General features: G+C 41.0%; 1 gene segment (V, D, J or C); it reads right to left on the bottom strand.

Annotated features, from left to right (window-relative positions):
* Positions 1 to 2,116: 2,116 nt before the first annotated feature.
* LOC102943842 lies at positions 2,117 to 12,509 on the bottom strand. The segment is given in 3 exon segments: positions 2,117 to 2,827; positions 3,824 to 4,129; positions 11,507 to 12,509. Coding segments are annotated over 3 exon segments (519 nt in total).
* Positions 12,510 to 13,165: the final 656 nt, after the last annotated feature.

The raw sequence follows: 13,165 nt of genomic DNA, 5'->3' as shown, positions 1-13,165 counted from the left end.
ACAACCCAAGAACCCTTTAGCTGGCGACAGATGACCCTTTGGGTGATCTCTGGGTGTTTCAGATGGGCCCTGTCCCTGCTGCCACAGGTGGCCTTTGTGCATGAGCAGCCACCTAAGCGCGTGCGCAGCTGGGTGGGGATGTGGGGGAGGGGTCTAAACCCCGAATTGTCCCACATGCGAGTGAGCTGCGGCTGCTGCCATGACGCCTCCACGGAGCGCACAGGGGCAACAGCTCCCAGCGCCTGTTTCATCCAGCGGGTGGTGGCACCTTTGCCCTCCTGCCACCTGGAGCTATTTCCTCTGCTGCTTGTGCCCCTCCCCCCATGCAGCACAGCACCAGCTAGTAAGGGGAGAGGCTGAGTAGCTGCAGCCCCCAGTCCCAACGGTGCCTCCTCTCTGTGGTATGGGGGGAATGGCTGCAGGTAGAGCCCAGGGCGGGGCCAGGCCTGGTGTTTGCAGCTGGCTCACGGAAAGCAGCCGGGTCTGAGCCGGCACAGGAGCCGTGAGTTGAGGCCTCATTGTGAGGTCCGTTTTGCACACACAGTGGTGGGTGGCGTGGAGTCTCAGCGGGCAGAGCCAGGGGAACGGCCGCCTGCCCATAGCCACTGCCATGATCCTAGGTACAATTTTATCCCAGTAAATTTATGCGTGGCAGCAGGGCAAGGTCATATAACAGCAAAAGTTCTCGCGTCCATGACAGTGGTGACAAGCGTGACAGAGCTGTATCCTTAGCCACCACATTTGTTTGCTTTCAATACGTGTGCAGTAGAGGAGGAGGCGGGAGGTGGGGTGACCAGGAAACAGAGAGCCAGGCAGGCAGTGGAGCGAGCAGTGTGAGAAGGGGATGCTGCAGGCACAGGTACGGGGAGGAGCAGGGAGAACAGCACCCCGTGTGTGTACATCCCTTGGGGGTTACTGTGGGGGCGGGGATGCGACGATATTCCCAGAACTCCCCAAATCTTGGCGTTTGCGTGACTGTCCTTTGACCCCACAGTCCCCTGTTTGCCCCAGGCCCCACACCAAGTGGCATCGTGACCTAGTGCAGGGGTCATGGCACTACTTAGGTCTGGCTCATCGGCCCCTCCATCTCCATCGCCCACTTTAGCCACTGGAAAGGTTGGGACTTATGTACTGGAGTGCTGTGGGGAGGAGGGGAAGAGTGTTACTGCTGGGGGAGGGGGAGTGTGGAAGGAGCAGTGTCACCAACCTCAGTGATTTTGGGGGCTACTTTTTACACCTGTTTGCCAACACCTCAAGTTTTGAGGCTGACAACACTGTTGCTGCTGCAGGCCACTTTAGCACCAGATGTGAGAGCAAGGACCCGCTCTCTTCTGTGTTATCAGCGCCTCCCCACCCCCGCCACTAGCACCCAGGGGATGAAGAGGTGGAGGAAGCAGCCTGACTGAGAATGCAGAGGGGTGAGGAGTGTGTTTGTGTGTGTGTGTGCGGGGGGGTGGTAACACAGGGAGAGACAGGTACAGGAGCCAGAGTGTGAGAAGAAGGAGAGTGGGAGGGGGGAATGGTTGGCAGAAGTGGGGGGAAGCAGTGGGGTACAGGAAACAGTGCGGGGAGGAGGGGACAGGTGGGACAGCAGAGGAGGAAATGGACTGGAGTTAATGGGTGGTGGATCAGACTAGAGGGAGAGGCAGAGGGAGGCATATCGGTGTGTATAGGCATAGATGAGGGGGAGGATAGGAGCTGAAAGGGAGGGGTGGATATGAGAGACCTGGACATGGATATGAGAGGGGGACAGAGACAGGTTTGGGGCTGAAGGGAGGAGGCATGGTCTAGTGCTTAGTGCTAGCCTGGGAGTTGGGAGACCCTGGTTTAATTCTCTCTTCTGCCACAGGCTTTCCATGTGGCTTTGGGCAAGTCACTTAGTCTCTACAGACTTCAGTTCTCCATCTGTAATATGGGCATAATAGTACTTCCTTATCTCACAGCAGTGTTGTGTGGATAAATGCATTAGAGATTGTGAGGCATTCAGATACTACTGTGGTAAAAGCTAGATAAATATGTTACATGGTTGGGTGCAGGGGATGAAAGAAATGGGCCTCTGACCACTAGTGAATCCTCCCTTGTAGTTCCTAGAATTGATTTCCTTGAAAGAAAGAAATAATGTACAGAACTCTGCAATGCTGAATTTTATTTAAAATCCATTAATGTTTCAGTTAAAAAAATTAGTCATATTTCAGAAGCCTGTTTTTGTTTTTAAGCAACTAAGTGTAATTAGTAGAAAGAAATGAAAATATTTTTAAATTCTAGATTAGGACTCCACACCTGCAAATATTTATGGGACGAGTTTTCCCATTGACTTCACTGAATGCAGTTGGCCTTTCCACAACCAAAAAGTTCTTTGTGTTTTTGCAGGATAAGGGCCTAAGAGACTGGTTCTGCACTACTTTGTGATGCAAAATTCCTGTTGAAATCAAGAGTGTAGCCTCAGCCCTTGAAGTTCCACAGTTACAAAATTAAAATAATAAAATAGGAAATATGGTCACATATAAAACTGTTTGCTCTCAAGCAGAAGAAGCCATCTGCGCTAATTAGAGAAATAGCCAACCAAATCAAATTGAAATGCATGTCTTAATATTTAGAGCAAGGTGTTTCATATGAACAGGCTTATGGCAAAGCAAAGCAAATTTCAGACACAAATGCTGACGTTGGAAGTTGTAAGGAGAAGTTTAAGGTTTCTTTCCCCGGTGCTTGATTGGACTTTGCATCCTGTATACGAAGAAGAGTACGATGACGTAATACATGGTGCTTTTCAGGAGTAGGACAATGTATATTAAATACGCCGTCCTGTGCATGAAACTGTCTGTAATATCTACAACAAAATACAACAACAAGAAGAACAACAAGTGGTTAATGTTGCATATTCTATAGCCGCAAAGAAAAATAACTATAAAACCATGTGTGATAGCGTAAGGTATACATGGTATATGATTGCAGTAATTATAACACCTAATCATACTATGCATAAATCAGTATCTGATTGTGCCCTCTAAAGAGGTCTACATTCTGATCAGACCTTCCCATCCAGCAGAACTGAGAGAAACAAAGAGGCACTCTCAGTGCTGGCATTGTTGGTGTCTGCTAAGGAGTAAGCAGAATGCTAGTGCTTCTTTTAATAGTCTGTTGCCACAATTTTAGGCCAAAATTTTCAGACGTGGGTGTCTCCGTTTGTTCTGAGTCTGTATCTAAGCAGCTGATCAATCAAGTGGTCTGATTTTCAGAAGTACTGAAATTACACTGAAATCAGTTGGGTCTTCAAGCTTTCAGCACCTTTACGCCCCATTTGAAAAGTTTGGCTTTGAATACTTTTTGTGATTTAACGTGTTAAATGTTCAATGAAGGACCAGTGGCACGTGTAGGTTAAAGAACAATGACCCATGAGGCATGTTAACATGTTGGTTTGTGTAATTATTCTGGTCTGCTGTAATAAGTTAGATGCTGTGTGTGTTATTACTTTTGTTGCAATATGTATCACTTGTTCAAAACCAAACACTGTAGGCCGGGTCCGTGCCTGGTGTAAATCTACAGAGCTCCATTGACTTCAGTGGAGTTTTGCTGCTTTACACTAGCTGAGGAGCTTAGCCAACATTTTCAGTCATTATAGAAAGATTTTAAATTGGGGGAGAGGAGTGGAGCCAAAACTGAGCTTTTGGTGGAGAAGCTTCAGCTTATGGAGAGATGGAAGCTAATATTGGACTGGAGAGCACAGACCCTTTTAGGAACAGTAATAGATTTTATTCTTTTATTGTAAAGAAACAGTGAACTCTCTAAATATATATAGAACTAGTTTTAATAATATAGTATATACCTGGAGATTCGATAGGGACAAAACCTTCTTTGCTTTCATGTTGATATTTGCAGCGATAATTCTTGTTGCTATTTTTATCTACGGCCAGCCAGCTGCTTATTGAGTATGAAGGTTGATTGTCACCAGGGGGCCAAATTTCCTCCTGCACTGCATTTTCCTCTGCACTCTTCGTGCCGTCTTCCCAAGTCACCTTAATAACATTTGGGTAAAAATCCTCAATGAGGCATATGTGTGTTACTTTCCCATCTTGTTCAGTAGAAGGAGGCAGGACCTGCATCTTGCTGGGATCAAGTTTTGCTTGTATGTCTGGATTCATTTTGGAGAGAGAAATGAATTTGTTAGGAATTAAGTAAATTCAGAATTGCATTATACATTGCATGCATTGCTTATGAAACCATAAAGAAAGAATTCACAGATTTGAAAGTGAAGCGAGAGGTAATTTCATTTCTTGCATCCAATTCCTCCAACTTGCACTCAAGCACACAATCTTAACTCTGAGTTTAGCATGAGAACAATACCTCGTTGCCGAACGTATTTTAACTATTTTGTGTCTATAATATATTGTTAGTGGCTATTAAATTCTGAAGATGGGAGTAAACTGTCCACTTAAGGGTTACAGCTTTAGGGAGTTGGAATTGCAGAAATTTACGTGCTTAAATTGAATGCAGGTTTTTGAATTTGGAAAATTCCTTGTTTTATGACCACAGTATTTCAATATGTCAGGGAAGAAACCTGTTCCCCTATGCAGTGTGACTAAATAAGTCAAGAACTGACAGGGACTCCGATCCCGAGGAGCCTCAATGGCAGATCAGAACCTTTCAGGACTGGGCTCTCAATGCATGTTACAGGCTCAGTCCTGCACTTATTAAAAATATGGGGAATTTTGATGCTGAATCAGGCCCTTTTATTCCTGCACCCCTCCACTCTTATGTGATGGCATTTATGTTTTAGTATGAATTTGAATTGACTTTGTGCAATAGAAAATTACAATACTAATCTAAAATGCTCATGTCAGTAATGACCTATACAATATTTGTGAATACTGTAATTCTTGTTTCCAGTGCACATCCTTTCGCCTGCTCCTACACTCTTAACAAGAGAGGAAAAAATAGGATGAATTCGGGGCTCCATCCAAGTCAATGTCAAAACTCTCATTGACATCAACAGGGCCAGGATTTCACCCGTAACCGTCTTAAGTCTCCTGACTAATACGTACTTGTGATTTGAGAGGCTAAATCTTGGTTACCGCACTAAAGAGAATAAAGAGGGTTTCTCTCGGAGAGCTACATGATGAATGGGAAGATGAAATCTTCCCCCAACCTAGCTTGAGCATCATAGGCCGGGAACTTTAATAATGTCCATGCAGTTGCCCCAACGACTGAGCAGGGATTTTGGCCAGTTGATCTCCTTAGTCACAGAGCCACTGGCCATTCCATGCCCTCAGCACTCCCCTACCCCCAATCCCCACTGTTCTTTGGTGCACAGGGGTCCCCTAGGAGTGCACCCCGCACTGGATGGAACTGTGGATGTTCTCCTGGTCTGGAGTATTGACCCCTACAGAAAAGAACAACCCAGCTTTGACAAAAGGTGAGCAAAAAAATTCTATGTCGATAATTAATTGTCATTGTGATCACTAATCCGTTTTACTTTGAATTCTGTACATTAACCTCACATTTGGATACATTCATTCTTCTACTGTAGATTGCATATCACGTTATCAGTCTGTTATCTTTTTTGAATAAATTGTGCTCTGCAGTTTCTAATTTTATATTATCACAAGTAACTTTTTCTCTATGCCACTGTAGAACTTACTTGAAACAACGAGCTTTGTGCCAGAGCCAAAGACTTTGATATCATTGTTGTCACTGTGTTCATGTGCTTTGCAAAATCTCATGGGCCAGATCTTCAGCTGCTGGAAATCAAAGGAGTTCCATTGAAGATCTGGCCCATATAGCTTCATACTATTTGCTGTGCAATTGTGAACTGAAATTGATAGAATCACATTAATATACTAGACTTGTGATTTAAATGGCTTTTCCTTACAAAATGGCAAATGCTTGATCCTGTATTCCTCTGACACCCCAAACTCCAATAGATTGTACTGGATGTTTGGAGTACTTTAGGGGCAGACATGCAAAATAAGTCAAAAACTTCAAATGCATTAGAATTTCCTCAGGCCGGGATCCCTCAGTATCACTTGAAATTTTGATTTTTTTCTAAAGTGAATTTAGTGCTTGTGAAAGGTGCCAAACTGACAGCACTAGAAACTACCTACATTGAAAATACTTCAGCATTCTACAGCATTGGTCCAGTGCTTAGTAATGCCATTGTAAAATGTGATGGGTGATTTTGGACCATCGCTGGAGAATCTTTTCTTTAATGCTGGATTTCTCACCTGGCCCTAACAGTGCATTTGAAACCTGTTTGCAAAGGTCACCTTTAAAGGATGAGATGGTAAATTATTCTTAATATCCCTTAAATTCTTGGTATTTCTGCTAAAAATGCCAGCAACAGTGCCTATCGTGATGAAATTTTTTCAGGTGGACACCTGTCCTCTGAAGATTCTTTGCTCACAACTGCACATTGCTTTCTGCCATAAATTTGGATTTGGTCTTTTAGGGCCAATGGGATTTAGATCAGATACTTTAATATTTTTTCTATAAAGAGTTTGTTATATTCAGTCGGTAATGTCAAAAATCAATTCCTAGAACTGTTTCAAAAGGCAGCAAACCAGTTTAAACCAACCCTAGACTACTTGAGAATCTTATCAAAATAAATATCAGCAATTAGTAGCTTCTTTGTTCTTAATGCACTCTTTTTTACCAGATCCCAAGTAAGTTCCATCATATAATGGACAACCTTTTAATAAGCATTCCAAATATTTTTGCATTTATTTCTACTACGAAACTAAATGTAAAATTTTGGTGAATTTTTTTTCTTATTTTAAATAAAATGACTAAGTACTTGTGAAAGTTGTCAGATAGCATTGTAGACGGAATCCCTTCTTCATGGGATAGATACAACACAGGCAGGGACAGGGGAAACTTCTTCACACCGTCCCACCAAGCCATGTCAGTTTTGTCCTGGAAGGACAACCTCTAGAGATGAGAGGGGACAGTTCAGTCTCCATATTGAATTCAAACTTTGGTTTCTGCACTGAGCCTGCCATTAGTACCAGGTTTTTTCTAGAATATTACGTTCAGAAGAATCCAGTTATACCATTTTAATGTAAACTTCTTTTGTGATGACTAGGTGAACTCCCTGAATAGATACAATAAGAGAAGCACCATTCTTCCAATGTCATGCTTGTAGTCCTCACGAAGCTTGGTTCTGTTTCCAAATCTTTTTACTCATCTATTCCACTAAGCAAGAATTCTGAAGAATTCTGGTAGGTATTGACACTGCTCTCATTTACACTGGTGTAAATCTGGAGTAGCTCCATTTTAAATGAATGGAGGGAAGTCAGTTTAAAAAGAGGAATGTCTAGTGTGAGGGCCAAATCAGGACTGCTAACTATATAGGACTTTAAAAGCAATTACTGCTTCTTCAGTAACCTTGTAAATAATGTTGTCCCTGCTAAGAAGTACACTTATACAACATGGGTAATTTCCTGGCCCCAAAGTCATTGTCATTGAGTTCTGTGGAGTCGGGATTTCACCTCATGTTCTTAGAATGGAAAAGCCCTGATTCCCATAATTCTGGAGTCAAATTCAGCCCTGGCACAAACAGCCACAATTTCTTTTGATTTTACTTAGAATTGTGCCAGGATCTGAATTTCTCCATGATTTTAGGTGTTTTCCTTTCTCAGGAGGAACTTACTTAGCCAATATTTGATATTTCTCTCTGAAAAGATATTTTATTACTAAAAGGTTTGATTGTATCCTACAGGTTTAATACACTAATAAATCAAGTGAGCAATCTTAGGTCTTCATTCTGTAATAAATAATCAACACCTATCACAGACCTGCTTCTCCATTCCTTACACAGTCAAAACAGTTGGTAAAGCTATGGGAGTTTCACCTGTCAGAGTGCTGGACTTTATACAGGTAAGAGGATTTATAAAACTGTCTATTGTAAACTATAATGCTAACTAAATTGTATCTACATTCTTAATACCACAGAATATTCACTGAAAGCAACATGCTGATCCTGCTCTGATATTTTTAGAATTAATTATGGTAGTGTATGTATTTTAATTGGCAGCATTAGAGCAATTTACCTTTAGTTGAGAGCTATAGGGATACTAAGGTAAATTTGATTGTGAATTCAGGTTTAAAATAGACTGACCGTTCTAGTTGATTTATATAAATGTGCAGAGAGTGATTCTAAGAGAGTAAGGAGCTGATTTTCCTTTGTCCTGTGTTTGTGCAGTCAGTTATACCAATGCAAACTGGGGGTAACATGCAACTTAATCAGAATGGTAGCACTTCCCATCGACTTTTCATGAGCGTAAATGGCTTCCAAGAGCAGGGCAAAGAAGACTCACGCCCCAAGTATATATTGTGAAACACTATTAAGTATAATTGCAAGTGTCAGTTTGCCTGCAATGCCAACGTACTTCACACAAGATGACAATCTCTTGGTCCAGATTCTTTCACTTACACTGCTGTAACTACAAGTATTCAGCTGTGAAGATACTGACTACTTCAGAGGTTGCTTCCTTTGTTTTAATTGAGAAGCATGATATTGTTACTTCTTTCAGAGTTGTTTAATTGTATGCATGTGTACGAATTTTAGTTAAAGAAATTTGAATAATAACAAAGCTAAGATAAATTTTTGCAGTTGGGCCAAGGACCCGCATTCTCAGGCCAGCAAATCCTCTGAAAAATGACATTTAACAGCTGATCTTTAGAAATATTCATAAATTTAAAGTAGATTTTTTTGAGTTCATCAGTAAAAATTGCAGGTTTGCTCTGAGATTGAAAAGTTGATGTATTTGGGATCAGATCCCACCAGGTGCTAACAACCCTAACTTGCACTGAAGTCTACAGGAACTGATGGTGTTTCACACCTCACATTAAGTGCTCACTACTTCAGAAGATCGAGCTTACAATTCTTGACGTTACCTGTGATAAAAATATTTTCAATGATCACAATAAGCCTCTTTATCTTTGCGTTACTGTAATTACCACATAACTTACCTGTTACAATGAGCTTGGTACCAAATACTTTGACGATATAGCCTCTAGAAGTATCACAGCGAGCAAATCCTTTGCAAAGTACTGTACAGATTTTCAAATGGGTAAAAGACACTCACACATCTAACTATCATTCCTGGCACCTGCGTGCCATTGAAAATCTGCCCCTAAAATAAATCTGATAAAACATGGTTATGATTAAGCATGAAGAAATTACTTTTTAAATTAGACTCCACAGGCTGATATAAAAAAATTAAACCTGCATGCTGCCATCATTCCATCATGGTGCTCCGAATGATAACGATAGATTGAGGGTAGAATATAGCTCTTAAATTGGGCATATTCATGAGAATAATTTTGGCTAACTTCTGCCATTTGGTATAACCAGAAATATTCCCCAACAGAAAACATTTGCTCTTCAGAAATATTTGTTTGTCTCAGGTACCAGGCACCCAGCAAAGACGATTTAGCAGTATCTGGAGGAGTATCACTGGAGTATCATTGTATTGATGAACCAGTAGTTGTTGCTTTAAAAAAAAATTGCTTTCTGGCCTTGCAGTAAAATAGTGAACAGTATCTGGAGGGAAGAATAAGCTTAATTAAAGACACACAATTCTCTCAATCCCATTAAATCCAAACATAGCTAAAACATTAACAATTGGAAATCATCTTTAAAAATAAAAGTGAGAATTATATTATTAGATCAATTATTGTATTTTATTCAGATGATTACTCTGTCACATATACCTTGTGTTTATGTAAAAAAAAGCACACCTTTTTATTCCCCATTATCATGTGGAATCAACAAGATTTACTGCAATTTGGCCTTTGTTTTGGCCTTTAATTAAGCTCAAGCTTAAATACGTTGCTGAATACGAATGGAAACATGCTTAAGTGCCCTCCGGAACTGGAGCTTTTTTTAGGAAAGAAAACTGAATTGCATTAAGATATTCCTACTATAAATGTACCTTTTAATGCTACCTAATGGCCAGATCCTCCAAGTGCTGATCATCCTCAACTCCTATTTAAATGAATGAGCATTAAAGAAGCTCAACAACTGATATGACGGGGTGCTAAATACATGGTATTGTACAAAAACCATAGGTTCTACATTTCACATTCACTGCTAAAAATGAGTGGTTCCACTTCAGAATATTTTTGCATAATCATCTCACAGTGTGACAATACCAAACAAGATCTCCAAACAGTTTACATCATTCTCACTGATTACGCAAGCGTAACTGGTTCGTTCTGAATTAGAGAGACTAGAATGGGTGAAATCCTGACCCCAATGAAATCAATTGCAGTTTTGCCCTTGATTTTAGTGGGATCCGGATTTCACCCAGTATATTTATGAATAGCTTGATTTTGTCCTGGATAACAAGCATAGTAAATACCCAGAGTAAATGTATGCTTTGAAAACATCTTGAGAAACTTACTTGAAACCAACAGTTTGGTGCCGGAGCCAAAGTACTTTACTCCATACTCACATCATTGAAATCCTCTACAAAAACTAATGAATCATGAAGGTATGAATTTCACTGAATTCAAATTCTGACATTCATATTTTAAATACAAAGTCCACAGTCTAAACAAGGCTTGCTATCGGCGACTTAATTGTGGGAGTATTAAATTGAGTTTATGCACTTTGTGAATTCCTGTGCCACCTTCTACCAAAAATGTTTCTTGTTCCTTGAAATACATCTCGGCATGGAAAATTGAGTGGGGTGAATTGCTGGTCACCACACACTTTCATTAATTTCAGTGGATGAGCAGGATTTAGTCCTGTGATCTCCAGTGTGCCTGGATAGGAGGGATGGTCTTGTGGTTAAAGCACCAGAGTGAGACTCAGGAGATTTGCCTTTTTTTTTCTGGCTCTCCCTCTCTGCCCTTTGTCAAATCACAATCTCTGTGTTTCACTTTACATTTTAACATGCTGTTAATGTATAGTTTAGAAAATGACATTTGCTAAACAATGGATTATAAATACTGTTATGTACTCAACATTAACTAGCACTTGCATTATTGATTGGACTGTTTCTGTAGCTTTAATCAGATAAAAATTATTGTGCACAAAAGGGAAAAGATACTTTCAGTAAAACCACTTTCTGAGAACCTGCAGACTGTTGCACCTCCGGCAATTTTCCTTCGTTAATCATCGTACACTGATATAGTCCTAACAATAACAAACTTTTTAATAATCCCACACCTGCTAAATTGAAACCTGTGCTGTGAATTTTACATTTGCTGGCATTTGGACATTATTTTAAATTTAAATCTCTCCATTTCCCTCCTTCCCGATTCTTAACAGCTATTCAGTAAATATTCCAGCCTTTTACCCTTGTACTCACTTTACTCATTAGGATCATAAACTGCCCTCAGCGAACCCATTGGTGTATGTGGGAGTTCCATACACAGGTCAAGAGCAATACATGGATTATGTGCACATTCCTTTTTTAATATTCATTTATCAGGTCCAATTTTTTTGTCCATTCCCTTGATTCTATTTACCAAAAGAAAAACAATCAAGAATAAAAATACTTACCCGAAACAACTAGTTTGGTTCCTGTGCCAAAGTACTTGATCCAGCTTGAAGTGTCACGTTGACTTTTCATTTTACAAGAAGCTGTGGTACTTTACTTATGGTGCTATGTCCTTGCTCAAATATCCAGGCACTCTAACCAGTAGCTGGGAAAATACTTCTAATGAAGCATTCCTGGTTTCTTGACTGCTTGGAGAATTTAATGAATTCACATTTTTGTGCCCTCATAAAGCTGATACAAATAGAATCACTGGAAAGAGAATTTATGTATGTCCTTGCAGCTTTTCTGTTAATGAATCCTCACTCCTTAAAATGGAAACTAGACTGTGGCTTCTATTTGATTTTAATGTTGTAAATAGACTGTTGGATCAGGCGGTTCTCAAACATTTTCACTGTGTGGTCTCATGGACTACAACCCCTCTCCCGTTCCCAATAGCATTGACCATCTCCTCCTCCTCGCATCTGCAATCACATCACATCTCTGTAGCAACTGCTTACATGGAAAAATAATACCTGAGAGAGAATTTCATTCTTAGCTGTATTACTGAAATTTAATAGATGGTAGTGAGGAGGAACCAGCGTTATGTGATCATAGAGCTCTCTAGAGATGAACACAAAGAAGTCTATGGACTGCAGCTGGGAGCCTGTACACCAGATACATATTTTGCTGTATGTTGGGATTGTTGCAGTTTGTGTTACCAGTTTACTGGTATCTTTTCACATGGCTGCTGGGGAGGGGAAAAATATTTTCCTCTCCATACACAGACATTATAGAACAGAACAGAGATAACGTCTGAGAAAGCCCACCTCATTTCAGACAAAAGGGGTGGATGACAATCTAGCAGTTGTAAGGGAACTAACCAGAGTATTTGATCTCTCTCACAGACACAGACACGGCCACCCCCAGCTCACTCACCTGCAGAATAATTCTGGGAAATAACTGACAGTGGATTAGAAAAGGAACATACAGTGAGAGGTTCCTCTCAAATGTACAGGTGGTTGTGTCAAAGGGCTTGTCTACTACCCAAGAGTTTATTGGGAATATCTCCCAGCATTGCAATCGTGCTGGTGAATCTTCCCTGGTGATCCCTGGGAGAACTGGTGTAGTGAGGGCAACAGCCTTCACTGGCATGTTACCACCATGTCTTCTAGACCTGCTCTGAGCAAGGTTAATTGACACCATCATAAAAACGCCAGCACTAACACTGCTGCACTTGGTGTCCTTGGTGGGGCTCTACTGATGTTAGTGCAACAGCGGGAGGTTTCGCAGAATACATCCATTGTTGCCCCTCTACCTAGCAAACATACCAAGTCATGGTCACACATTATATAGCATGGTAGTTGTAGTATGATTTGGTCTTGCAAGTATGGAGAGAGCAAAACTGAATTTTAGCCATAGTCTAGTCATCATGCATAATAACTTGCACTGATGTTGCGTTTTCTATCCTAGAATTTCAATGTACTTCAATGCATTAAGCTTGATTGTCTATGTGAGGCAGGTATTATTCACTGAAATCCAGAGAGGATAAGTGACTTGTTCATGCAAGAAAGGGTGCAGAGGTGCAGGGGGCAGAGACTTGGGAGAAAGAGGAGGAGGAGAAGAGGTTGGGGTCACAGTGCTGGTGCCAGTCGCCCCCCAGTTCCACACAGGTTCCAGCACCC

The sequence above is a fragment of the Chelonia mydas genome, chromosome 2 (genome assembly GCF_015237465.2).
Source record: "Chelonia mydas isolate rCheMyd1 chromosome 2, rCheMyd1.pri.v2, whole genome shotgun sequence".
NCBI lineage: Eukaryota > Metazoa > Chordata > Testudines > Cheloniidae > Chelonia > Chelonia mydas.
Note: the sequence above shows the minus strand (reverse complement) of the source record. Positions and strands in the feature narration are given on the sequence as shown.